General features: G+C 42.3%; 2 protein-coding genes across 7 annotated transcripts in view; one reads left to right on the top strand and one right to left on the bottom strand.

The window, feature by feature from the left end:
- Window positions 1–3,189: 3,189 nt before the first annotated feature.
- Window positions 3,190–4,722, bottom strand: LOC109432374 (cleavage stimulation factor subunit 2 tau variant). The gene is made up of 3 exons (XM_019708731.3): window positions 4,536–4,722; window positions 4,391–4,469; window positions 3,190–4,332 (listed from the first exon to the last, which is right to left on the bottom strand). The coding sequence occupies exons 1-3, from the start codon at window positions 4,585–4,587 to the stop codon at window positions 3,252–3,254; spliced, it is 1,212 nt and encodes a 403-aa protein (XP_019564276.3). The 5' UTR covers window positions 4,588–4,722; the 3' UTR covers window positions 3,190–3,251.
- An 8,797-nt stretch (window positions 4,723–13,519) lies between these two features.
- The window catches only part of LOC109423029 (uncharacterized), a 46,740-nt gene continuing 32,267 nt past the window's right edge, over window positions 13,520–27,992 (top strand). The window contains exon 1 of one of the 6 annotated variants that reach the window (XM_062845481.1): window positions 13,520–13,623. The gene's annotated coding sequence lies outside the window, so the exon portion shown is untranslated. The other 5 variants (XM_062845483.1, XM_062845482.1, XM_062845485.1 and 2 more) reach the window with 5 other exon arrangements.

Genomic DNA, 27,992 nt, shown 5'->3' with positions numbered 1-27,992 from the left:
CAGAACAGACGCTGTTTGAGCCGCACCTCCTTGGTGAACAGACGCTCAGATCGTACCTCCTCAATCTAGCTGAAGTCAGAAGGACAACAGTGCCCAGGCTGCACTACCAGCTAAGCACACAACTCTTAGCTGGCGGTATTTGTCATATCGCTTGACCCGTGGAAGCATGAGGTAGGAACTTGTGAGGACCAGAGCTATATTGGACGCTCTCCTTATCGACTCACCGTTTTGCAGCCCGGCAGTGATGCTGATGCTCGCCATATCATCATCAAGGGCAGCTTAGACATTAACTTGAGAGGCTCCAGTTTGATGGAGTACTTAAGTTGTACAGATCTTGGTTAACTTAACATATGCAATCGTCCAACCTTCATGGTATCTGCTAGAGAGGAAGCGTATGACATAACGCTTTACTCTAGCAGAATTAGTCACGAGCTGACCAATTGTGTCACATGAAGAATCTTTATCTGATCATCGCTACATCTTTTTTGAACATTTAAATTTTACTTCGCAAACATCCCCGGTCAACCATCTGGGATCTCTTCACTGGTTGCGGTCAAATTTCATGGATACTCACCATCCATTGACACTCCAAGTGATTTAGATGATGCCATTGATACTAACAACCAGTGCTGGGAATGGTAACAGTGGTTTGCTTGAATTTGATGAATGTAACGCTGGCTCTCCATATCCGGGAGAATTTTTTTTTTGAATCAATATAGTAGGCGGTTTAAGAAAATGCTACAGTAGCAGCTTTAACGCGGGAGCTCCAAATGAGTTTCATTGAAATTCATTTATCGTACTATGTAGCGTTCTTCATTAGGACCATCGTCCAGCATACCCGAAGCACAGTACTCTCCGATGACACGCTCTCGAAAGACCGTCTGGTCCATCCAGCATCGTTACACCTTTCAAGTATCGGTCTTCCCCTTAGTTCTCGTAGGCCTCATCCGCGATTCAGCCGGCTTGCGGCTCCCTAAGTTCTCAAGAATAAAGTGCGTGAGTGAATACCCCGCGACGATCGTACCGTTCCTCAAAAAGGCTACCACCATTAAATAAAATAAAAACTGAATCATAACTCCATGTCGTCTTGTTCTTATCTATCTGTAGAAAATAGATATCTTTGTTCTCAATTGCTTGAGAGACCGCAAGCCGATGCCCGATGATTTCGGCGTACACGTCAAATGCCGTTTCTCAAGAAGTCCGCCCGATTGCCCGTTCAATTCTGCATGCAAAAATCCTTGCCATCAATCCATTGATGCATCGATTCTCCTCCCCGGGTACCCGACCGATTCATTCAGCGAGGGCCTACCCAACTTTTCATCAAATTATCCCGAAGTCGTTACCCCAAGCTCGATTCGTTTAGAGAATCTCGTTAGACCAGTGACATAGCGATCTACTGTAGCGAATGGTTTTGCATTCATAACCATGGGTAGCTGTGATTTGTATAGTTTTGACGCCGCAGAATGAGCTTCGTGATTTTTCCCAACACTGTTCACGGTGAATATCATTTGGCATTTTTCAATTCACCTTGTATGGGTACCTGACCATTCTTCCATCGCTGGAAATGAAATGGCTGATGAGTTAGCTCGCACTGGAGCATCACATAGCTTCATTGGTCCTGAGCCAGCTATTCCGGTAGCGAAGTGTTAGGCTTTTGACATCTGGGCAGCCACTCAACACAGATACCTATTACTGAAATAGTTTTGAGTTATTTCGTCAAACAAAATTTTATTGTACAGAGTCATCTCTATATAGGGGTGGCAAAGTATCTAACTTCTAACTGATCTGTATAAGCAGGATGCTGGTCAAAGCATTGACTGACCACTGCGACTCAGCTATCACATAGCGAATATTCAGCAAGCTGATTCATATATCTGTGATAGCTGTGAATCCGATTATGGATCTTCATATCATTTGATATGTAACTGTCCAGTTTTTGCGCAACTGCACATTTGGCAAAGTTTCACTTTCAGAAGAAACTTCAAGATCTTCTTAAGCCAATCCCAATTTCTTTTCTTCTCCCTTACTGCCGACTAGACCGGCCCAAATACAAAAATGTCGAAACATTCCACGGGGCACCCTCTAGAATCGTGCCTTTGGATGAGAAGAACAATCTGTGAAAGATTCAGCTCAATCGGTTGAAAACTGAGCTGGCGCAAATGAGTTGAAGGTTTGTATGGGATATTCAGTCCAAATATATGGGAAATTGGATGACCTCCTGTCTCTCATACAGCACGCCGGTTTGGCGAGTTCGATTTGACTCAGAATTGAAAGAATAGCAGTTGATACCCTAATAAACAACTTTGTAGAAGACCATATCATGATAAAACTTAATTTAGATGCGGTTTTAGCCAAAGAAACCAGGATGAGGACATCTTCCCCCGTTTACTCTCGGTTGTTGTATGCAGCACGTGTTGGTCGACCGTAGTTTGCGCGCTACATCATAGGCAGCTATGTAATTCTACATTGTCTCGATACTCACCCACATGCGTGAGCAATGAAAATGAAGGACAACATAGCCGCCTATGATGTAGTGAGCAAGTTTCGAACGGCAAACACGTGCTGCATGGAACAATCGAGAGTAAACGGGGGAAGATGTCCTAATCCTGGTTTCGTTGGCTAAAACCGCATCTAAATTAAGTTTTATCATGATATGGTCTTCTACAAAGTTGTTCATTAGGGTATCAACTGCTATTCTTTCAATTCTGAGTCAAATCGAACTCGCCAAACCGGCGTGCTGTATGAGAGACTGGGGGTCATCCAATTTCCCATATATTTGGACTGAATATCCCATACAAACCTTCAACTCATTTGCGCCAGCTCAGTTTTCAACCGATTGAGCTGAATCTTTCACAGATTGTTCTTCTCATCCAAAGGCACGATTCTAGAGGGTGCCCCGTGAATTTTGAAAACTTTTTTTTCGCTTCATACAAATGTGGGCCGGTCTACTGCCGACATTCGCACAGCAGTCCCATGTGAATAGGAAACCCAGCAAACATGGGACAGTTATGCGAATTGGGCAGCTTAGGTAGATGATGGAACATGCTCTTTTTCAATGGCGTTGGTACAAACGTCCCAAATTTAGGATAACGTGCAATGGCAATGGCGAGTATTTTCACAGTCCTGTCCCTCTTATTCCCAAGAGGTCAATTTGGAATGTGATAAATTTAAAATTGAGAACTTATAAAGTCGGCGTGAATCAATTAATTATATTGTATACGGATTTGCTCACCATGTTCCAAGGCAAATTCCTAGCGTTGGGTACTCTTGGCAATCTGTTCCTTCAGCACCAGAATGCTTGTTCGTTGCTCCGGAGGGAGCATTGCAATCTGCTCATCCGAAAGCTGCAGAACCTGCATGATGAGAGCGGCCTTCTCCTGGTCGGATGCATCGTTTGGAATCCCGTTGGACGAAGCTGCGGCGGCTGCACTGGCCGCTGCCATCGAGGATGACGACGGTGGCGGTGGTGGAACCGTTGGTGGCCGGTTGGATCCACCCGGTTGTTGGCGCGGATCCTTCGGACCTTGTCGCGGATCTACCGGTCGCTGACGAGGATCGACCGGGAATGGATTAGACTGTGCAGGCGGTGCCTGTGGTCCAATCGGACGCGGCGGAGGAGCGCCACGTTGATTGAAATTGTCCATAGCGGATGGCACTACGGGGCCTGCGGCCGGGAGCGAACGCATATCCTGATCCAGATTGAGCTGGCGCGACAGACGAGGGTCGACATTACGTAAATCCACGTCGTGTCCGGCACTCGGAGCAAATGAAGGCGGTCCTCCACCAACGGGAGGAACCGGCATCGGAGCTGGTACCGGCATGGGAATCGGTGAATGTTGCGACGGTGGAATGCTCATCGTATCTCCGGTCAATACCAGAGGCATTTGGTTCGCCTTGTGGAGAAACGTGACGGCCGTGGCCGGATCGACAATTCTCATGACCACTTGCGCCTGAAGAAGAGCATAGGCCAACTGTGGATTCTGCAGCAACATATTGCGAGCCTCCACCGGGTTGTTTTGGAAGCAAGTTTTCATCTGCTTCATCAGCTCGTACATTTGCTCCGGAGGCAACGAAACTACCGTTTTGGTCACTATTTCCGGAGCCATCACCGGGTCACATGGATCCCCATAAGGGTTATCAATCTGCGGACCCTGCAACAACGCTGCCATTTCCATACGGGACTTTTCCGTACAAGCGTTATCCACTCGCAATGCACGGCCTCCGATTTCGTACCCATTGAGGTTACGCATTGCACTGAGCGCCGTTTCCTGATCCTTGTACTCACAGAACCCATATCCTTTTGGCTTTCCGCTTTCGCGGTCGAACACCAATCTGAAACAAAATTAACCTAGTACCTTTTGACTAATTTTGTTCAATGAATGAAACTTACTTCAAGGAGATGACCGGACCAACTTCGCAGAAAATATCCTTCAGCTTCTCCTCTGTTGCTTCGTATGGAATGTTTCCGACTGCAAAAGAGAAGAAATGAAATAGACGCTCATGTTCTGTCGCCATCCAAACAGTGTCAAGCTTACCGAATACGGATCGCATGGATTTATCCATGATACTTTGATCTTTGTCACCCATTTTCAGCTATTTATGATTAAATTTCACGTAGAAATAGCCAAAAATTCGCAACTTTTGTCGAACTGTTGTAGGAAAACAGAAAAAACGCTTTTGTTGTTTTTGGAAACGTGACAGCCGGTGCAGTGTAGTACTAGATTGACAAAATGACGTTTTTTCTCGCACCGAGGGGGCAGTGAATGGTTTTTCACGATAGTTTCCACTTTGTGCAAAAGGGGCAGGACAAAGATCAAAATTTAATTTAACCCTTGGAGACGCAATTTTTACCTTTCTGGATGCAACCTCGTTGATCACGTTTGTGTGGTCGATTTTCTCGGCTAGGCACATATGACCCATCCGTCCCCATAGGGTCAATCTTGTAAGCCCATGGGCAGGTGGGAAACTTGATACACTTTATGTTTTGTGCCAACCTTGCCGATGGTACCGAAGTGTGCCAGCGTGCTGGCAATGCTGTCAGTCAATTGCTAGCTTTTTAACTTTCCTGGCAACAACTTTGCGTTTGTTTTCGTTTTGTGTTCTCAGCAGTTTCCTCATACTGATTTCTGTACACACGATTATTTTTTTTTTATGTTTTTATTCGTGAAATTTAACTTATAGGCTAATAATAGAGTAACAGCCAGGGGGTGGGAAACTCGGCACAAAGTGCCCGGCACACTCACCGGCACATTAATGGAGCTGGCTGTCATCAAACTGGCAACACTTTTGTGTGTGTATTTTTTTTCTGGAGAAGAAATAAAAACGAAGACAACTTGTATCTGTAACCTGTGGTTACAATTTTGTGTACTTTAATTTTAGTGTGCATTTTACCCACATACACCACTGTGTTTTGCATCATTTTAATTTGTTTTTTTATGTATTTTTGTTTGAATTTAGTTTAGTTAAAATAGGGAAATAAAATCGTTAATTATTGTATCGGTGAGGCATTTGACCCTCAAGCTCCCCCACTCCAAGGCACACATCAGCAGCAACAAGCAGCAGAAACAATCGAGTGCGGTGTGTGGTTTGTTTTTGGTCGAGCCGATAAGAATTGAACGCGAAAGTTACGAACCACGTAGTGCGACGGACGCGTATTTTCACCCGTTTTTCTACCCCCGGGAAGGAGAAGAAAGTGCCGTTTTCGCGCCGTTTATTGCTGGATGGTTGTTCCCAGCACCGACGGAAGTATCCGGGAAGTAAATTCCAACGGAAAAGTGCCGGCCCGTGGTTCGGGAACCAAAGTGTAGTGCTGTGAAAGTGATAGTGCTACAAGGGTGACGACCGCCGCCATCACGGGAAGCTAATTATAAAGGAGTGATTCGCTTCCCGGCGGTTTAGTCAAGTGTCGACGAAAACCCACCGTCCTCGCTACACGGGCTCAGCCAGTAGAGCCAGTCTCGCCCGTGTAGCTAAACGTCAAGGAGGACGAAGACAGGTAGGTGTAAAGGGGCTCACCACCTGTGGTAGTACTTTGCGGAGACTACCAGGGCTAGTCACGGCGAGTGACTTGCCCGGCGTATTATCGCCACCGTCGCTAGGGGGGATCCGACAAAGGAGCCCGCTCTTCCCCCTAGCTAACTGCCAAGGACGGTTGCTTCGGCAACCCCAGTGTCCAAAGAAGAAGAAGAAGAAGGAGAAGAAGAAAGAAGAAGGAAGGTGCTCCGCATAGTCCGTGCGGGAGCGCAGAAGCAAACGACCACCGTACCACCACCACCGTTTGCAGCAAGGGCCCCAACGAGTGACGTCTACAAGTGCCTTGGGGAGAACGGGGCAAAAAAACAGGTCAGATAAATTAATATAAAAGTTTATTGCAAAATTTATTTGTTATTTATTTTCCCAATTAATTTCATCCGAAGTACTTAATTTAGTGGAAGTACCCTGCTTTAGGCCGCCCTGCCGGGTAACAGCGGGTAACCCAACTAACAATCGCAAGCCGCAAACCAGCATGCATGCTGAATTGTTGCTTTATAATAGTAATGATAGCTGAACTAAAATTATGCTGTACACATTACTGTACAAATGTTTTTTCAATTGAAAAAGTAGCCAATGTTCAACCTTTCGTATCGGTATCAACAATTATAAATTTAAACACTTTCCAAACGTTTAATAATATTTTTATTCGACTTGCAGTTATTTCTTTACAAAATAGTTTAACAAGACCTTTTTCTGCTTCTTGTCAAGTACATGCAAAAATTAGAACATGTATCTGTACAATATGTTTTTCACAAGTCAAATAAGCGCTTTCGTTTCATCATACTTCGACTCAGTGTACAGGATGAAAAACACGTGTTTTTTTACTGAACAGCAGCTGAATTAACGTGTTCTTCAGTTGTTAACCATAAACAGAACATTATTCACCACTGCTGAATAGGAGTCAAAGTGTAATCATTATACAACCACGGGAAGTTTATGTTTTGATTTGAGCGCGTCAATTCATCATCTCTAGGATGGCGCAGATAGGAAGGCAAGCGGCTGGCAATCGATGGGTCTCGAGTTCGAATCTTGATTTAGGTAAATGTATTTGTAGTTATTATTTCACAATAGTTGTTCACAGCATAAAGTGTCAATCCGAAACTCTCGTAGAAATTGAAAAATTTTGCTTTTTTTTAAATCATTTTTGCAGTAGCTGAATAACAGCTTTACTATCAGTTTGTAAAATGTTTTAAACAACAAACAGTTCAGTTGGTACACAACACTATGCTTTATTGTTTCTCCAAATTTGTGTGAACAAAACCCGAACAAAGGTTGTGCCTGAAAATTATCCAAATGTTATTCAGCACCATGCTGAATTAATTCGTCGTAAAGGTGCTTGTAAAAAGAGTAATTGTTAGTTGGGAAGGGCTCAAAGCCTCTTCTTACAATTGGCGCCCAACGTAAATTTGACGAAAGATCTTCGATTTTTCTCACTGAGCGAGGGGTACTTCCACCAAAATTTGGATTTTGGGTGGAATAAACACAGTGGTGGGGATATTTTCCACAGTCGTTCCACAGTCGTTCATTTTATTTTACATTGTTGTTTTGTGTCCTAAATCGGTTATTCGTCTCGTCTGCAGAACGAATTGGTGCATTTTGGGTCTCTTTGTTCTCAGGGCGGGATTTTTGATTCTCTTAGGCCGATTTGGGGTAACATTTGACGCAACCTGGTGACCGAGAACAATTTTGGAACCGTCAGTAAGCCGAAAACTGGTTCCTCACCGTATTTATACCTACGAAACAGTTGGTAAGTTTTGATTTCGTCCACATTTTGAAGATTTGTGTTCTCATTCATCAAAATGCCGATCGACATGTTGACGTTGGGGGAGTTCAACGTCGCCTACTTCCAATTGCGTGCCGATCACTTAGAACCTGACGAATTAGACTTTGAATTGAACTCCCGCGGTGTTGTTATCCCTCCTGAATCGGGTCAATCGAGTTCCAAAAAGCGTCGTCGACTGCGAGCGTTTTTGGTCAGTGAGCAGAAATGCTCCGAGACCGCTGTCCGCTCCTTTGAAGGGGATATTGACGCTGAATTAGAGCTTTGTCGTGGCAAATTTGAGCCCATGAAGGAGGATTTGGGGTACAGGTGTCCGAACAAGGAGGTTTACCGGAGCAGATTGCTCCATCTGGGTGCTCGGCTCCAAATCGTCAAAAACTATGTCGTGGGGGAGGCCAATGAGGCCTTTGTACATTTGTTGAGCGATGTGGTAGCCCTCCATAACTACCACTTCTCGAATAGTTTGGTGCCTCCTCTCACGCCAACAGAGGAAAACAAAGAAGATGATGGTGAGGATTTGCTGGCTCAAATTGCCGCGGGAAAGGATGTTTCACCGAAAGGAAACCAACCTCCGATCGTTGAAGCATCCTCCAATCAGGCGGTGGGCGAAGAAATTCGCGATGTCTTACTTGACATAAGGGCGGAGATCAAAAGGACGCAAGAGCAGATTAAGCAAACTGAAACTAGGACTACATCTAGAGTGGATTCACTCGAAGATGTAGTCAGAAAACTAGGTAGCGGCCTTGCGTCCATTGGTACGATTGCATCCGGACTACAGAAAACTAACCGCGAAGTGCAAACACTTCGCGAGAAGATTTCTGAGTTACAGGACATCGTCAACAAATTCATTCCTAACGTAAACTCTCCGAGTTTGCCGGTAGATACGCAAGATCTTCGATTGCAACAAAGTCCCGATCTACCGGATTTGCCTGATTTTGATCAGCAAGCGTTAGAAGGATTGGGTACTCCGGAGAACCTGCAGAAGCAAACTTCTAGCAAGAACTTTGGACTACCCGGGGGGTGGGAAACTCGGCACAAAGTGCCCGGCACACTTTCGGCAAACTCACCGGCACATTAATGGAGCTGGCTGTCATCAAACTGGCAACACTTTTGTGTGTGTATTTTTTTCTGGAGAAGAAATAAAAACGAAGACAACTTGTATCAACACTGATTAAAAAATGCAACTGTTCCGGGTGTTGCAATTGCAATCTAATTCCAGGCAGGATTCCATCAGGTCTAACTCTCATATTCTCTAATTCCATACTGAATTTCAAGCATGATGGGGTTCAGACCGTTTCAAAGACATTCCGATGACATCAAAAACAAAGTTGCAAATCCTTTGAAATAACAGATTTGCAATGGAATTTCGCGAAGAATTTTGGATGGAATGCATGATTAGGGCGAAGACAAGTAATGAGGATCTAAAGTTTGGCGTTCTAGTCAAGGTTCTAGTGCATTCTAGGATAGATTTGGCCATCGTGCCATCGACTGCAAATTTCTCAGTTTTGCAATGGTTTGCTCAAAATAAACTTTACAGACCGCTGCCGAATCAGCTATTTTTTGGTTATGATTACGAAGAATCAGGAACACATCAAAGCGAAATCAAAACAAGAGAAAGGTTGCCAGATACATAAAATGCACTGAATCAACTGACAGCATAACTGACAGCACGCCGGCACACTTCGGCACATCACCGGCACGTTTGGCACAAAATCAAGTGTGCCGAGTTTCCCACCCCCTGCCTGACTTCCTAAAACCCTGCTAGCCTCCGGTCAGAAGTAGCATAGCAGAGGAACGGTTGTCGTGGTCTTGTTTTTCTTGTTATTCTTTTCTTCCGACGTCCAGTATTCCCGTCCTGACGGTATTTATATTTACTAGACAGGTGGAGTTTCAATTCAATCCACATTCATCCAAAGTGTATCACTCATTCATCCCAATCACTGGCCTACGCGTACCCACAATCACACAACACATTTGAATGAACACCCCACCATTTCACACACTTTCACTCATTCTCATTCACTCTCATTATTTCACTCAAACAATATAACTCATACAGCACACAAAATACCAAAACAAACGGGCAATGGACGCAAGGTATTGTCTTTTACGCTACAAGTAATTCCTTTCCCAAGGATACTTGAGCAAGACACCGAACGTGAATGTAGATCAATTACGAACTGATTCCGTTTGGAATCAGTCGAATGTCCCTGATTCTGGCAGATAAAATAACGAAGATACAACAAATTAAAAAAGGTTAAAAATGATGTTATCATCTATGCGCTGGAAATCAACATGAAGATAACTTTCAGTGTACAGGTGCGCATACATAGATGACCTCCCGAATGGATCGGCGGTCGTGTTTGAGTCCTTCCGTTAGGGAAGGATGATTTAATTGGGGTGTATTGGTGTTGTATTGAGGTAATGACCCCTAGAGGTCACAACCTCGAAGAGTTGTCAGGTGCCGAGAGATTTAGGTGTCGACTCCTGAGGAAAGAAGATGATTGCCAGCGTGAAGTGATGCGCGATGCTCCCGGGTCCATCGATCTTCGGAAGCTCCCAAGTGAGCAACCCAGTGAAGTCGATGTGATGGATCCGAGGAGCTCTTAGAAGATTTTATATTCACGCTGGCTTGGGAACATTTGCTGTCTCCCTCCAACGGCTCAATCAGGCTGTGGGCGACACCATCCTTCTTCAGGTGAGTATTGTGATTAAAGATAGTGTACTAACCAGTGTGTCCTAGTGGTGACAACCGTAGTTGTCAAGCCAGGGTTTGACAGTCTTGGGCTGCCGCTAAGATTCAGGAATCGGACACTCACTCTGGTGTTCCACTAGATTTTCTCACAATTCTCACGCTGAATATGATGTTTACTTGCAGGTCATCGTTGAGCAATATGCAAGCAACAGATGCTTGGATCAAAATAATTGGAAAGTTTATAAATTTGAAGTGAAATTTAATATTCACTCTCACTGTACCAATTTTGGAAAATTTGCTATGAAAATTTGATTGGGAAATTATATTTGAAGAATTGGTACAGATAGGAGCTACGGGAATTTCTATTGAAGATTTACAGAAGGATTAGATTTCCAACAGGTTTAATTGGATCTAATCCCATTTTGCAAACAATAAGGGCACCGAGAAGCTTCAAATCCCTTAAATCCACACAGTATGCAGAAAACACGCTTGGGCTTAGAACACTTTTCGTGCTCATGCCCCTGAATCCCACAGTTGTAACACACTCCCAAGTGTGGCGGACGATGTTTGTCCACCAGGGAGCTCAAACTTATAATGCCTTCTCGTTGCGACTGTGGAGATTTCGGGATTGTACCAGTCTTCTCTCGGAGATTTATTTCACGTCGACCTCCCGTTTCTTTAAAACGAAGAGGTGGAGGTCTATTTCGCTTTGGTGACGATGGAGGGCTATTCTTGTTATAGAATACCCTTGGTTTATACCCATTCCCAAGGTCACGAGGTTGTTGTTGCTGCTGGCTCTGTCTAGAACCATCGTAGGCAGGCTTACTTGAAATAGTAGATACTTCCTTGGGAGCTCCAAATACTTTTTGGTAAATGGAGGTTTTGGAAGCATCAATGGTCTTTCCGATGAGCATCAACTCGGACAATGTATTCACCGGCTTGAAGACGAGTACCTGTTTGTAATCAGGCCTCAGGTTTCGCTTGAGGATGTCTAGCTTCTCGTGGGAACTTAGCGGCGCAGGCATAGCACGGAAGATCTTCTCCATCTCAAGATAAAAATCTTGGAAGGATTCATTCCTCTGCTGTCGCCGCTGAGACGCTTTCATCCTCAGCGCAGCATCAAGTTCCGGGTGCACGAAGTTCGCCTTCAACTCGCACACCAGGTGGTTCCAGTTGTAGAAACGCTTCTGGGAACGCATCGCTTGAAACCAAGCCAACGCGTTACCGGTGAACAAATGCATTGCCGAGCTAAACAGTTCTGCCTCGGACATTTGTTCTGACTCAGCGTAATGGCGGACACATTCCAAAAATTCGTTGAGTCCCATTCCTTCGTCATTCCCAGCATACTTCCTGATTTTCCAATCGGCCACCCGTTGGGGCCGACGCTGGTAACCGGTGATCTCCACCGATGTTGCTCTTTCCGGCTGACGCGGAAGCGCGAAATTCGGAAGAGTAGGCTGTTGATAAAAGTGCTGGAAATTGTGCGGAAGGTCCGAGATTCTCAAAACTTTTGGAATTATCCGCATTACGGGAGTCAAAACGTCTATGGAATGGTTGATTGGGTAGTCCCAGGGGGTGGGAAACTCGGCACACTTGATTTTGTGCCAAACGTGCCGGTGATGTGCCGAAGTGTGCCGGCGTGCTGTCAGTTATGCTGTCAGTTGATTCAGTGCATTTTATGTATCTGGCAACCTTTCTCTTGTTTTGATTTCGCTTTGATGTGTTCCTGATTCTTCGTAATCATAACCAAAAAATAGCTGATTCGGCAGCGGTCTGTAAAGTTTATTTTGAGCAAACCATTGCAAAACTGAGAAATTTGCAGTCGATGGCACGATGGCCAAATCTATCCTAGAATGCACTAGAACCTTGACTAGAACGCCAAACTTTAGATCCTCATTACTTGTCTTCGCCCTAATCATGCATTCCATCCAAAATTCTTCGCGAAATTCCATTGCAAATCTGTTATTTCAAAGGATTTGCAACTTTGTTTTTGATGTCATCGGAATGTCTTTGAAACGGTCTGAACCCCATCATGCTTGAAATTCAGTATGGAATTAGAGAATATGAGAGTTAGACCTGATGGAATCCTGCCTGGAATTAGATTGCAATTGCAACACCCGGAACAGTTGCATTTTTTAATCAGTGTTGATACAAGTTGTCTTCGTTTTTATTTCTTCTCCAGAAAAAAATACACACACAAAAGTGTTGCCAGTTTGATGACAGCCAGCTCCATTAATGTGCCGGTGAGTGTGCCGATTAGAATAACTAGCCACAGAAGTCCAATGTCGCGACTGTTTGTGTGACTAACATCTAGTTTGCCACGTCTTTACAGCGTCATTAGCGGTACTAGAAGTGTCAAATAAATTTTGTTTACTAAAAAAAGACACCCTCTACACGATGGAACTTACAAACAATCAAATATGTCAATTAAAGTTGCTAATATAATTGAATAGGAAAAGTGACTACAGCGCCATTGGAGTTCTAGTGTATTTCTATTGTGTGCCGAAAGTGTGCCGGGCACTTTGTGCCGAGTTTCCCACCCCCCGATAAATATTATGGCGCCAGCACCAAACCGAATAGCGACGTTTTGACTAGCGACACTTTTCGACTTGCGACACTTTTTTTCAGTACCGGGTGTAGTGCGCTGTGTGCGTTCAATGATACACCATCATATACGTCACTTCCGATGGATGTTGTAAACAAACCAAAATAAACAAAAATATTTTTCTCAAAAAAAGTTATTTGATTTCCAACCGAATTTATAATAAAATGTATTGAATCAACTGCCGGCACACTCTGGTACATCATCGGCACGTTTGGCACAAAATCAAGTGTGCCGAGTTTACCACCCCACCCACCTCCGGTCCCTACCACACAGGCATTTGGATTGGCCAATCTGATTTGATTTTTATTCATGCCTTTAACTATAAATCTTGGCATTCGACTTTTTCGACCTCCTCTGCCAACACCCCTGGAAAAGTCGAATTTTAGCTTGAACTGGCACCACTGTCAATAATAAAAATATGTCTAATTGTTGGTTTCTCTCGCACATTAATGGCTGACGATAAATTCCTTTCATTTAAGTAGAAAAATCATACCGAAACCGTCGAAAATGGTACGTAATTGAAGTTAAACGTGAGCTGTAGTGATTGCGATAGTTTTCCACGGTGAAGAATCGAGTTTTCGGTGCGAAAATGCAGTTTTTCCAATCGGGTCGATTGAGGTGCTACCCTGACTGACATTTTTTGGTTCATTTTTTTTCTGCTCCCGTGCTTCTGGCTGGCTGGCCACTGGCACTGCGCTGGTTGTGCTTCTACGACGACGGATGCTTTTCCGTCGCTGCTCGCAGCGGTATTTGTGTGTACAGTGAACGCGTTCTCATCGGTGTTGGTGGTTTTCGGTCGCTCGGTCGGTCGGTTCCCCGCATACAACGGAGCGCTTTCAGCCAGCAGCCAGCCCGAGCAGCTTTGCCCTGTTTGATGTGGTGTGTTGTGTGTTGACTTTTCGGAAGAACAGCCAGCGCCGATTCGATTCGATTCGAGATTGTGAGTTTGAGCAACAGCAGCAGCAGCAGTAGCAGAGCAGTGAGTCTTCTCGGTTCGAAAAGCTTCACAGTCGGCCATACTCGGTCCAGAGACTGTTCCTTCCGAAATGGGTGTCTACGGGTCTAGCATCTGGCTGAACCGAGACGACAGGACACTTTTCTGGTGGTGTAAACAGTGCAATCTGCAGTGAAGTGCAAACAGGATTTGTGTACACGTACATGGCAAAGGATGCATCACAGGTTTGATTATCTCAAAATTGGGTAGACAGCATACAGTGGTCCGAATTGTGTAGGAGTTATGCAAAACATGTAGGTACATTATCAACTTCTTTGGGTTTGTTCCGAATGGAAACATTCACTTTAAATGGGAAGAAATGCACAGTGGTCCAGCAACTACATACATACGGAAAGATGTGTATTTTGAGCTTATAATGACACCAGATAAACACTGTCTTCTAATACATGTTCGTTGTGCTGTTCGGAATTAGAGCAGCGCATGCCTGTTTCTCATCAGCCGACAGTAAAATTAAAGAGGAGCATCTTCACCAACTTGGTTGAACTCCTGGATTGCTGTTATTGGTAGGTACAGATATTCTTTGATATAACGTACAATTTAGTTTTCAGAGTGTACGTTAAAATTAAATTAAATTAAAAATTAAATGAATGTTTAGAAAGTATTGAGTGTATTCGACGTAAAAATATATTTTTTGATGTTCACCCTACTAAGGGAGCGTCCATAAATTACGTCACGTAAAAAATACTATTTTCAACACTACGTGCGACTTACATTACATTACATTACTTACGATATTACATTAAAAAGCACGTTATCGAATTCCAAGAAACCAATCTAGCAAGACCTTTGAGCAAATGCTTTTTTGAAAACGTATACAACATCGTGTAAAATATAGTCATTGTGGTCATGCCAAAATTGTAGGCATCTTAGATCACATGAATAGACATGTTAGCCAGATGAACATCACGAATGCGATGATAGATATTGCGTTCAAAACTGATAGAGGTCATCCTGATCAGTCTGAAACTCATCCCTTATCCATTCGATGCGCACACTCTTTTGGGCTAAACTATAGAATAATTTTACGTCAGAATCAGGGAAAATACTCAATAGTAAAACTGAACTGCAAATGAGTAATCATTCAAAACATGTTTGAAATATTCTACTCTGAAGAAAACTGGAGATACCCCATTTGCTACTTGAGATTTGAAGGAAGCAGAGCTATCAAGTGCCTACTAAAATTTTCAATCTGCATCAAAGATGTTTTCGATCACTTGATCACAGTCACAATCGTTTGACTCGAAAACATCCTTGATCCGCGTAAAAGTTTTTTTTTTTTCATGGGAATCGTTTAGCAGACCGGAGAGCTTTCTTGTAAGCACTTTGACCTGACTTGAGGATCAACAGAAAGACGTCTGTTTTGACTTTTCAACATTGTTTCCAAAGCTTTACCAAATCAGATTTCCACTGAGAAGTACATCTTATGGGCCTCACAGACCGCAGAAGGCAAGCTTCTTCAAAAGCAATAACTATGGTATACCGTAATAGAGACCAAATACATGTTTGTTTAGCAGGAATACATATGCAAAGTTTGCGAATGTGCAAGAATGGTGAGATGAAGTATCCTCATACCATACCATACAATTTTGCTAAGTCATAGGTACTACCTAAGTATTTCTTCAACCTGAAACCTCTCAAATTAGTATTCACTCAGACAGTACTTCAGACTATGTGATTATTACATCGCCACGGCTGAAAATCAGCGGTTAGATTATGAAAACTTAGTAGGTATGTAACAACTTGCTTGAAAGCATCCTTCAGGAAATATTCAACATGCGCTAACTAAACAGGGTTGCACTCTGCACAATCACAACGTAAACAAATAACGCAACAAAAGACAATTCACACCGTTTTCAGCCAGTGGCTGCACAGACTGAACACATTACTTACACTAGACAACGGACAACACACAGAACACCCAGTGGTCCAGTGATGAATTTTTCGTTTGACGAAAAGTTTCCACCGACTGGAGCGGGAATCGACCCCACACTCCGAGGCTTACGATACGCCTAGACGACTGTTGCCGCTAACCGCACGGCCACGAAGCCCACGAAGTAACAATAAGCCAAATCATTATCAATGCAAAGACGCCAACTGCGAAACACACAGAATACACGTGACAACTTAAACTAGTTGACGGTTTAATGATCCCGCTTTATTAAGCCTCAAATTGAAGACTTGAGTAGTACGCAGCTGATCGCAACACATTTCTTGCTTTTTTCCTGATCCCAGTATCAAACTGAAAAGAAGTGGAGCATGCTGTGACCATTTCGTCCAAGAAACACAAGATCAGCTGCACCATTGCTCTGGTTAGCTCAGATAGGGCGTCCTGGGGTAGGCGTGACATAATGAGCAGCTTAAGCATTTTGTTGCCAAATTCAGTAAATTAAGCACAATCAATGTGCATGGATTATAACGTGAATTGCGTTTTGGGGGCGGGGCATAATGAGCACTCTAGGTGAGGCAAGATGATTAATCCCTGTTTTGAACACAATCAAATGCAAACTGACTATTATTGTCAGTAATAGAGCATACTGGTAACAATAAATAAGAATTTGAGGGGATTACGGGGTTTGATTTGTAGGGAACAGTAGGGTTCTAAGGAGTCTACTATTATGGAATTTTTAAACGGTAATGATATACAGATACTTAATTTTTCTAGCTAATAAATTGAAAAATAATGAAAAAACCTTACTATATGCATCAATACAGAGAAAACCAAAATAAAAATTGTTTTGTTTAAGATGTTCACCATTTTCATTAGTTTTTACCTGTTTTTCATTTTGCCCCACTCTACTATCATCTTTCTATATAATAAAAATGCAGTGGGACCGCGCATAACTTGCGAACGAAAAATCCGATTTTGGTCGTATTAGTTTTGTTCTGTTAGTTTTCACCCAAGGAAGGTTTATGAGGCAAAAACATGGAAAAATTGAGTTTTTAAAAATCGATTTTCCATACATTTTGTGAGGCGCAATATCATAACGTCCGAGGCCATAAAGTCCCAGGACTTTATGGCGCATTTTTTCGGGGCATAACGTCCAAACTTGCAGATACGCCACGAAGTCCAAGGAAAGAAGGCACATAGGATATTATGACGCATCCAAACTTTTGGACGCTATTTCGCAAAAAAAATGCGACTGTATGGCCTCGGACGTTGTGATCCGGCCCCATTTTGTGACCGAGGACTTGGTCTTGGATAGAAAATTTAAACGTCGAAAAACGCAGGAGGCAAGACAAAGTTTGCCAGGTACAGCTAGTTTTTTTATATTTTTTGAACAAAATAATTATACAAATATTTAAAAAGTGATGATGATTAACCTGGGCTTGTTAGAGGAATATCTGTAAATAAAAAGAAAATCGGGTTAAGTACGGTTCCTTTGAATTCCACTAAGAATTTGCATCCTTTGACAGATACGTATTTCGACCTCAACTGTAAGGTCGTCTTCAGTGTCTTGTACTTGACTCGACTGAAGAGATCCATCGCATTCTACACGTCTTATTCATCTTAGGTAAAAATAATAGGTAACTTAATCTAGGCAGTTTTTTTTTTCTCCTGAGCATGCAAAAACTTATATGGAGGTTAATATAGATATAAGTTTTTGCATGCTCAGGAGCACCACTGGGCAATCTGTACGTTATAACTTTCACACGTGTCGGTTCGCTTTGCGGTCTTCGGCAAAGTTCTTCGGCATATCCTAAGCTATGCTTCAACGTCATTAGTCAGATCGTTTTAGACAAAAAAAAATCAATTTACTAGACGTTTTCCCATACTAAATTCCATGCAAATTTCAATCGAAATCCCTTCCAAATTTTGCACAGTTGTTTTGGACGCTAAAAGGAATCGAAAAAGCTTTGTTCCAAAAAATCGACTTTGTTGACCCAGTCTAATGACCACTTCACGCATTTTGATTACTTTTCAAAGCAAACTTATTCATAAATGTTTCGCCTTGAATTGATTGGATTTGGGATAACTAAGCTACTATTAACCCTCTCTTTCCCATGGTAGCACAGGTAATCCACTACTTTGCACTGTTCATACAAATACAGGATAAGTTAGATCATTCCCATTTTTTCGTCAGATGTTTGTATATGTTTAATGAACTATTATGCCAGATTTGGTCAAAAATTTTCTGCTCGTTTTTGTTTTAGAGTTAAATAAACAGTGCAAAGTAGTGGATCACCTGTGCTACCATGGGAAAGAGAGGGTTAAGTAATTTGATTTGAAAATTTGGAAATTTACAGTGAAAATACAAAGTGCTCATTATATCCCACTAGAGCAGTTCAGACTTTAAACATGTCAAAAATTCAAAGCTTCCATATGTTCATTACAATCCTTGGTGCAAAACTAGAGTCCTGTCAAATTTTCAGCCATTTCGGTGGTGATTTAATGGTGGCCCAAAAGCAAAATCGGTTTATATAGGAATTGCTATGGAGAATTTTCATGAAAAGTTCTCCATGCTGTAGAGCATTAACACATGGATGAAGTCATAGGGTCAAAGTCAACCCCGCCCGCGCCCAACTGCTTTGCAGACATCAAGAACTGATGCCCACGTGCAACCCGATCTGACCTGCTGAAGGCAAGGGTATCACCACCCTTCAGGCCCTATCAGCTGCACCAGAAGGTTGCTGACAGCAGGGTCTCCACCTGCCCCGACCCTTGCCGGGGACCCCTTTCCAACCGCGGGCTCGGATCCAACCCAGTAGACCGACGCCACGACAGCACCGCTACCGGGACTTCCTCTCCGCGGCCACTTAATCGCTGTAATGGTCGATCTCGACCGCAGGGCACCGGTATGACCTACGAAGCCGACTCCGAACCCCTGGACCACCTCTTGTACTGCATCTGGACTAGCCACTCTCCGAGTCCACGCGCCACCTCCTCTGTAGCTCCCAGACGATATGGGTGATAGCCGTTAAAACGGCGTTCCAGCCAAACTCATCCCTACACATCCTCTGGATCAAGTTGTCCGGGTTTGTGTCCTCCCCGCATGTGGCAAGCATGCGATCACGCATTGTGCGAAAACGCGGGCACACGAACAAAACGTGTTCCGCCTTTTCCTCTAAACCATTGCACACTGGGCATTCGGGAGAATCCGCATGCCCGAAACGGTGTAGATACTGTCGGAAGCAACCATGACCTGTAAGGACCTGTGTAAGGTGGAATGTAACTTCCCCATGGCGCCTATTAATCCAATTATCTACCCTCGGTATCAACCTATGGGTCCACCTTCCTTTGGTGGAACTGTCCCACGCGCGCTGCCATTTGACCATAGAGGCCATCCTGGCAGTCCTGCGTATGCCTCTTTTGCCGCGCATTTCGAAGCACTCCATGTCCTCACTGATAAGAATGCTGATAGGCACCATACCAGTAATGACGCAGAGAGCGTCGTATGACACGGTACGGTATGCGCTCGCGACCCTCAGGCACATAAGCCTGTAAGTACTTTCCAGCTTCCGTCGGTAGCATTTAGTACTTAGCGCGGTGCCCCACGCCGGGCCGCCATACCTAAGTATGGACGTAGCAACACTAGCTAGAAGCTTGCGCTTACTGGCGTACACCGCATAGCTATTGGACATCATCCGGGACAGTGCCGCAATAGCTGTGGAGGCTCTTTTACAGGCATAATCGACGTGGCTACCGAAGGTAAGCTTATCGTCGATCATCACGCCCAAGTGTTTGACGGAGCGCTTTGACTGGATAGTGCACTCTCCTACACTGATCTCCGTCTGCTGCTCCGACTTCAGGTTATTAACAACCGTCACCTCTGTCTTGTGATGAGCCAGCCGGGTGCGGGCGGGGTTGACCTTGCCCGCCTTCCGAGGACAAAGGGAGTGGCGAGGACCTCTCGGGAAACTGGCTAAGCGCCAGCCAGCATGTTACCGTCATGGACTCTCCAGAGCGAGTCATCGATGTTCGTTGCTGCTAGGCTACGCAGCTAACCTTGAGGGTGCGATGTGCACTAGCCCCTCTCTGAAGCAATACCTTCTTGGTGGTTCCGGAGAGACGTAGGGTTTGGCGACCATAGGAATGGTTTAGTGGGTACGAGGAGAGAGTAGTCCTGGCTTTTACTTTTGTTGTAAAAGACGGCCTCAGACCTACACTACCCTAACCTTCTGTTAGGGTGTCTGTTGAGCAGATCATCCCCCTATGGTTTAGAAGAAAAAAAAAATATAGGGTCAAAGTCAAATTAAATTCTTCAGACCTCATTACCGCACCTGCTCATTATGCCCCGCATACCCCTAAATCCGTTCCTATCCGCAGTACTCAGTGGTTAAACGCATCCTTTGAAGATGACCTAAATTTTAATGGATTTTTCTCACTTAGCTCTGTTGTCACCACACAGCCAATATTGGTCGAACAACAGTTGTGTAAATCCATTTGTTATACACTACTTTCAGGCCCCAAGTTTTACCAAAGGTTCGCTGGCATTACCCGAAGGCCATACAAGCTTTCTTGATTCTGAACTCAATATGAGGTGTCCAGAGAATCATACCTACAAGAAAAGGCACGAGGTTCATCCAAAGATATAATATCCACACATCCAGGCAAGTGTGATTGTTCAACCGACTTACTTGACTCAAACTAGAAACATTTGTACAAAGGTTTTTCCACCCGGATCGTTTAGCAGACCGAAAAGTTTTCTGGTAGGCCTTACGAGCCGATCTGAAAGCCGAATGTCGTCTGTTCCAACTCCATCTATATTGTATTCTGAGCTTCGCCAGATCAGAGTTCCATCAAGGGGTTCATCTTGTGGTCTTGTACGACCATAGAGGGCAAGCTTCTCCAAAAGCTCCCATGGGGTAATTCTCGCTGAGACCGGCCCACTATTTACACCTTGTCTTCAAAAATGTTTAAGGTGCCGATTTTCTGAAAGCCCTCGCTAAAAAAGCAAGGATCTTCTTCTTCTTCTTCTTGGCGTAACGTCCTCACTGGGACAAAGCCTGCTTCTCAGCTTAGTGTTCAACGAGCACTTCCACAGTTTTTAACTGAGAGCTTCCTCTGCCAATGACCATTTTGCATGTGTATATCGTGTGGCAGGCACGAAGATACTCTATGCCCAAGGAAGTCAAGGAAATTTCCTTTACGAAAAGATCCTGGACCGACCGGGAATCGAACCCGTCACCCTCAGCATGGTCATGCTGAATACCCGTGCGTTTACCGCTTCGGCTATATGGGCCCTCGAAAAAAGCAAGGATAATGCATTTGGTTACTCAAATTGATGGACCCCCGGTTAGTTAGAGCCACAGCAATTTTTGCAGGCCCCTCGATTTTTGTCAAATGGTGGCTCACTTAAACCGTTGTAACTCGAAAATTTCTCCAAAAACCACCTCAAAACGAATTGTTGTTGAAAAGAGGAAATATAGAGCTACTATTTACAATAATAAAAAATAGGGTCGGCCATATTGATTTTGGCCGCCATCTTGGATTTTTATACCAAAACATTTTTTTCACCATGAGGGCAACCACCGATTTTTAAAATTTTTGAATCAAATAAAAGCTGAAACATTTATACATAACATATCAAAAAATTAGAGATGTCTTTTTCTTCTTTCAAAAGCTATTTACCGTTTTGTAAATCATGCCACTTTTGCGCACTGGGCCCGGTGCCGGCCGTTTACATAAATGCAGCGTTATTTCGCAGTGTTTACGAACACGAATTTAAATTCCGAGTTCACTTATGGAAAGCTGAAGGTTTAAGCTTTTCAAAACACTATAAAAGTTATGAAAACAATACCCGCATCATTGAGAAACAGTCAGAAACGGAAACGAACCTCCGATTTGGCCAAATTTTGCGGCACGCGCCTTTGTGTATACATGCAGGCGTAAACTCGGATGCTGTTGCATGTCGTTGCCGGTGCGCATGGAAATGTATGGAGAAAACGTGGCTTAATTTACAAAACTGTAGATAACTTTTGAAAGGAAAAAAAGACATCTCTAATTTTTTAATATGTTATGTATAAATGCCTCAGCTTTCAATTGATGCAAAAATTTTAAAAATCAGTGGTTGCCCTCATGGCGAAAAAATTGTTTTGGTATAAAAATCCAAGATGGCGGCCAAAATCAATATGGCCGACCCAACTTTTTGTTATTGAAAATAGTAGCTCAATCTTTCCTCTTTTCAACAACAATTCGTTTTGAGGTGGTTTTTGGAGAAACTTTCGAGTTATAACGGTTTAAGTGAGCCATCATTTCACCAAAATCGAGGGGTCTGCAAAAATTGTTGTGGCTCAAACTAACGGGGGGTCCATCAATTTGAGTAACCAAATGCATTTTCCTTACTTTTTTAGCGAGGGCTTTCAGAAAATCGGCACCTTCAACATTTTTGAAGACAAGGTGTAAATAGTGGGCCGGTCTCAGCGAGAATTACCCATGATGAAAGGCATTGTAGTTATCAACGGCATCATCTAAATTACTCTGAGTGTCAATGTGTGATGAGTATCTATGGAATTTGATAGCAATCAAATTTGTAAGGAGGCCCCAGTTGCATAAATAGAAGGGTGCAGGGCCGGATTTACAAATGTGGGGGCCCGGGGCCACAGAGTTGTGGGGGCCCTTTATATAGAGGATATATGTTTGCCCATATAACGTGAAAAATCTCTAAAAAATATGAATCATTCTTATTATTATGTTAATGTTTTTGTGGAAGGATTTTAATTTATAATAACAAGCAGATCTAGACAAAATGTATATGTTTGCTAAATTTACTGAATGCATAACAAGGTTAAAATTGATTATTTATATTAAGAAATTTATGTAAAGTAAAAAAAAATGCTTTTCAAGAATGTATTTGCGGCTTTGGATCCCAGATATAGTAGAAATTTATGCCAGAGTTCATGGAGAAACTGCAAGAAGAATTTACAGCAAAAAATTGAATAAAAATTGTAGCGTAATTGGTAGTGTCGTTTTTGCGAAATCCAAAGAGAATTTCTTGTGTAGTCTTCTTCTGTAGCCTACAGCCTCTGAAAAAATGACTGGTCCATCACCATAAAAATGAACACAAAAAATCGTTCCAACGAGACATTCATGGGAGATACTGGCAACCTTTCAAAAGAATTTTTCATAAAACTTTGAAATCATAGAGAAAATTCTAAGGGAAAATGTTTAAGCAATTTCATTGCAAATTTATGGTGGGATTTCGGACTTAATTTCCTATTAAACTTCTTCAAAATCTGTAGCGGGGAACAAGGGCAATTTTTTAACCAATTTCCCCACAAATGCCTTCTAGAATCTATGGATTTTATCAGGAGTTCGCCGTGGATTCATCCTTATTTCGTTAAGCAAATCTCTCAACTCAAAAATTTTAACTGAAATTCTTTAAAATAATCTACTTTTACTTCATGCTTACTTACCTTACCGGTCAGGCTAAGGCCGGGGTGGCCTCTGCTGTACATAGTAGCCGCCTCCATTCCACTCGGTCCATGGCTGTTTGCCTTCAGTTCCGCACTCTGCGTAGGGTCCGCAGATCGTCCTCCACTCTACTTCATGCTAGATTTCCTCTAAGAAGATGTTTCGCCAGTTTGGTATTTTCCCATTCGTCAGCTGTCTAATTGAAATCAAACTCAAGAGTTCCAAAAATACTTCTAAATTTCGGGAAAATCCTTAAATTCTTCCCGGGACCCTCCCCCCCCCCCCCCCCTCTTAAATCCGGCACTGGTAGGGTGGGTCAACGTTGTATGGAAAAATAAAAATTGATGAGATTAGGGCATGATTGGTTTAGCCTATATTTGGCGCATCGCGATTGGAATTTGTATAGGATTTTGCGTGGAAAAACCTACTTTTTTGTATTTTTCTTGAAAGTTGCCTAAAATTGTCCTATACCATATAACCGCTAATGTAAAAGCACAGACAAACAGACGTAACACTCTGATAATTCTCATCGTACACCGATTTAACGGTCTTCTTCAAAATTTGATAGTTGGCCAACTGCCCAACCGTGGCGCTCGCATAGTTTTTGTTCGAGTTCGACGTTTGCTCACTACCGCCACCTAGTTGGTGGTCGGCCAAACTTAGTCCTTTTAGCATTGGGCGAATATGTTTCCGTGACTATGATTTGAATCGAAAAATGTTCGAAGTGTTACGTCTGTTTGTGGTAAAAGTATAGCCCAGGATGTGTCGAAAAACTTTGTCGAAGACCGCAAAGCGATTCGATGCATGTAGAAAAAGATATAGTCTTGGCTTGGCAATTATGGTCAAAAATTGAGATTTTATTATTGATGCTATTCCTTTACATGGTAAAAGTTAAGCACACTCAGGCGATCGATAGGTTATAACTTTTGTCACAAGACTTGGATCGCTTTGCGGTCTTTGCCAAAGTTTTTCAGGACATCTGTGGATATACTTTTTTAGGGGCTATCCATCAATTACGTAAGGGATTTTTTACGATTTTTCGACACCCCCACCCCCCCTTGTAAGATTTTTTGTATTAGAGACCCTCCCCCCCTCCCCCTATAAACCTTTACGTAATTAATGGACAGCCCCTTATCTGGTTACAAACTTTCAGAATAATTTTATTCTTTCATAAGGAAAATACAATAAAGTGAGTTTCCCATATAAAATTACATACAAATTTCAATCGCGATGCGTAAAGTGTAGGCATAACTGATCGCGCTCAAATTTTGTACAGTCACTGAAGACTCGAAATGGAATAAAAAAAATCCTTGATCTGAAAATACGACCTCTATGACCCACGCTAAAAAAAAGTTTCCTTGACCCGATTCAAAGTGTATGCACTAAACGGTTATCGTTAATAATAAAGCTAAATTACAATTACAATTACTAAAAATAGTACTGAAAAATCAAGTTTTACAACCAGTTGAATACAAGTTAGGCCGACATATAGTTATTTATGTAACAAGTTGCAAAAAGTTGATTTTTTCAGCACGAGCCGAACATTTATCCAACGAGGCTTGCCGAGTTGGATAAATACGAAGAGTGCTGAAAAAATCGAGTTTTGCAACGAGTTCCATACAAAATTTTATGCAATGATTTTTTTCATAATGCAACCCATTTAAGTTGCATAATGTTCATAATGCAACTCAAATGAGTTGCATTATGAACATTATACAACTATTTTTCATTATGCAACTCATTTCAGTTGCATAATGAGCCAGTTCGGAAAAAATGGCCATTATGATACCAAAATGGGTTATATAAAATATAAATTATGATACTGAATTGCATAAAATATTTTATGCAATTCAGTATCATAATTTACATTTTATATAACTCATTTTGGTATCATAATGGCCAATTTTTCCGAACTGGCTCATTATGCAACTGAAAAGAGTTGCATAATGAAAAATAGTTGTATAATGTTCATAATGCAACTCATTTGAGTTGCATTATGAACATTATGCAACTCAAATGGGTTGCATTATGAAAATATCATTGCATAAAATTTTGTATGGAACTCGTTGCAAAACTCGATTTTTTCAGCACTCTTCGTATTTATCCAACTCGGCAAGCCTCGTTGGATAAATGTACGACTCGTGCAGAAAAAATCAACTTTTTGCAACTCGTTACATAAATAACTAATTCATGTCCAAGACAACTCACCAGGTACGAGGGGGTGGATAAAAGTAAAAAGAAACAATAAAATTAAAACAAAAAATATCAGTGAAAAATCGAGCAGTCTTGCCCGATTCGTACAGACTATTAAAAAAAAATGTTTTTAATTATGTTTTAAATGAAATTAGAGTCCTAGGGACCAAGTTTTTGTTTTCGTTCCTTCAAGATTTTGTAATGTTTGACGGGGAATTTTGTCAAGTCAATCATCCACTTGGAACCACTGTGCAACGCTTGTGTATCGCGGTTATGGCTGGCGAAATCGGTCAGTGCTACGATGCGATGGCGAGGTTGAAGGCTATTTCAGATTCCGAAAAAACGATCGGACAGCCCAGTGAAGAAGTGAGTGAATTTACCTACCTACAGCAGAGTAATAAAATGTTTGTAAAGGTGTAAAACTACGCAGACACGCCAGATGACAAGAGCGAAATGAAGTTCTGGTTCACAGTGTGTCTACACATTGGATGTGATAACAGAATATTGATTTCCTGATTTGTTATGCTTATGTTTACGAAGTGATCAATAGTGCGCTGATGAGTGATACGAAGAATTCTATGTGATTGGTCACCGTACGCCCTACAAAGATAACACGAGACACGAGAGATGGGCAGTCAAATTCCTCATGTTTGAGCAATAGCAGCAGCAGCCCACCAACCAACAAAGGCAAACATGCTAAAGTTCACCCTTGGTAATGTGTGGAAAGCTCGCATAACTACACCACCAAACGACGACCGACGATACGCAAGAGTGTGTGGAAAGCAGACCGTCATTTGGTGCTCTTGCTGCCCGTCCGTCGTCGTAGTCGCAAGCAAAACTGAAGAAAAAGAATTCAAGCTTTCGGGCCATCTCTGATAGGGTTGGCAGTGGTTTTGCTGGGAAGAGATTCAAACACTAGCATCAATGATGGCTATACAAGAGAAACATGAGTCCTTAAACTGTTAGTGGTTTCTTTTTGGTCAAATGGGGTATATGTACCATAGCTTGGCCTATTATGCATGCTGCATTGACAATTTTGAGCACAACTCGTGAATTAATACATTAACTACAAATGATATGTTGACCCTATCACGCACTCTAGGTAATGCATGTTTTAAATACCAATTGGAAGTTAACTAACGTAAATATTTCAAAACTTACTTAATTACGCTGAAAAGATTTGATGTGATGGTATGCAACATTGGTCTACGGTACAAAAATTGGCCTATTGCTTTCCAAGCGCTAGAACCACTCATTATATCATTTTTGCAATATTTCTACTGAAGTATTAGGGTAAAAGCTCCCTTAGTGGAGGTAGTACCAATAGTGATGGTAGTGCCAATTTAGCACTATTTCAAACAAAAAGCTTTCAAATGACATTTTCAATAGATGCATCATAACTAATTAATAACATTAATTCAGTTTTGTGTTCAGGATTTGCCAAAAAACCTATTTTAAACAATTATTTTCCTTAAATTTTTGGCTCCTTTGCACCTATAGTGGTGGTAGTGTTCCTATAGGAAGCAATCAGTGAAGTACTAGATTGAAAGTAGTGAGCTGGATTTTTGTATGGTGAGATGATCAATTCTTCGTTTCTGCAATGAAATGGTGCAAACAGCGTGGGTTATATGATTTCTTGCCCAATTTGATACTGTTTGAGCAAAACTTTGAGTAACTGTGTTGTTGAAGTTGCATGAAATAAATAATACAACAACACAGCTACCCAAAGTTTTGCTCAAACACCATAAAATTAAGCAAGAAACCATATAACCCACGCTATTTACACCATTTCATTGCAGAGACGAAGAATTGATCATCTCACCATACAAAAATCCAGCTCACTACTTTCAATCTAGTACTTCACTGATTGCTTCCTATTGTGGTGGGTCCCATAAGAATTCAATGGGATGTGCCACTATAGGAACCAATGTTAAATTTTACCGCCATAATAGGAACCGTGTACCTATAGTTGGTGCAAGTGATTTATTAGCAAAAACTGTAATAAACAATGGTTTTTACATTTTTCCTAGCAAATTTAAGTGAGAAACTACCGATTAACGTTTTCAGGCTTTTTATTTTGTGGTATTATCAATTTTATTCAATTATTTTACTACAAGGAGCTACTAATAGCACCACTATTGGCACATTTACCCTATCACTGTTTGTTCACCAATCTTACTTTCAAATTACATTTTCGGAGCCAAATTTTCAAAAAACTTTAGATACATCACTTAAACTACTTTCTTAATTTAGTAACGAAAACAACGCACCCTATTATTGCGTTACATTTTTACAGTCACCGCACACAAAATCTTTCTT

This window comes from Aedes albopictus, chromosome 1, assembly GCF_035046485.1.
Source record: "Aedes albopictus strain Foshan chromosome 1, AalbF5, whole genome shotgun sequence".
Classification (NCBI taxonomy): domain Eukaryota; kingdom Metazoa; phylum Arthropoda; class Insecta; order Diptera; family Culicidae; genus Aedes; species Aedes albopictus.
This window is presented reverse-complemented; position numbering and strand designations above follow the sequence as displayed.

What these genes read in the sequence shown, in the direction of transcription:
- LOC109432374 (XM_019708731.3), bottom strand. Translation starts at nt 4,587, where the DNA reads ATGGGTGACAAAGATCAAAGTATCATGGATAAATCCATGCGATCCGTA. An exon ending in ATCCATGCGATCCGTATTCG is followed by an intron (nt 4,470 to 4,535) that starts GTAAGCTTGACA and finishes TCTCTTTTGCAG; the next exon opens with TCGGAAACATTCCATACGAA. An exon ending in GGTCCGGTCATCTCCTTGAA is followed by an intron (nt 4,333 to 4,390) that starts GTAAGTTTCATT and finishes ATTTTGTTTCAG; the next exon opens with ATTGGTGTTCGACCGCGAAA.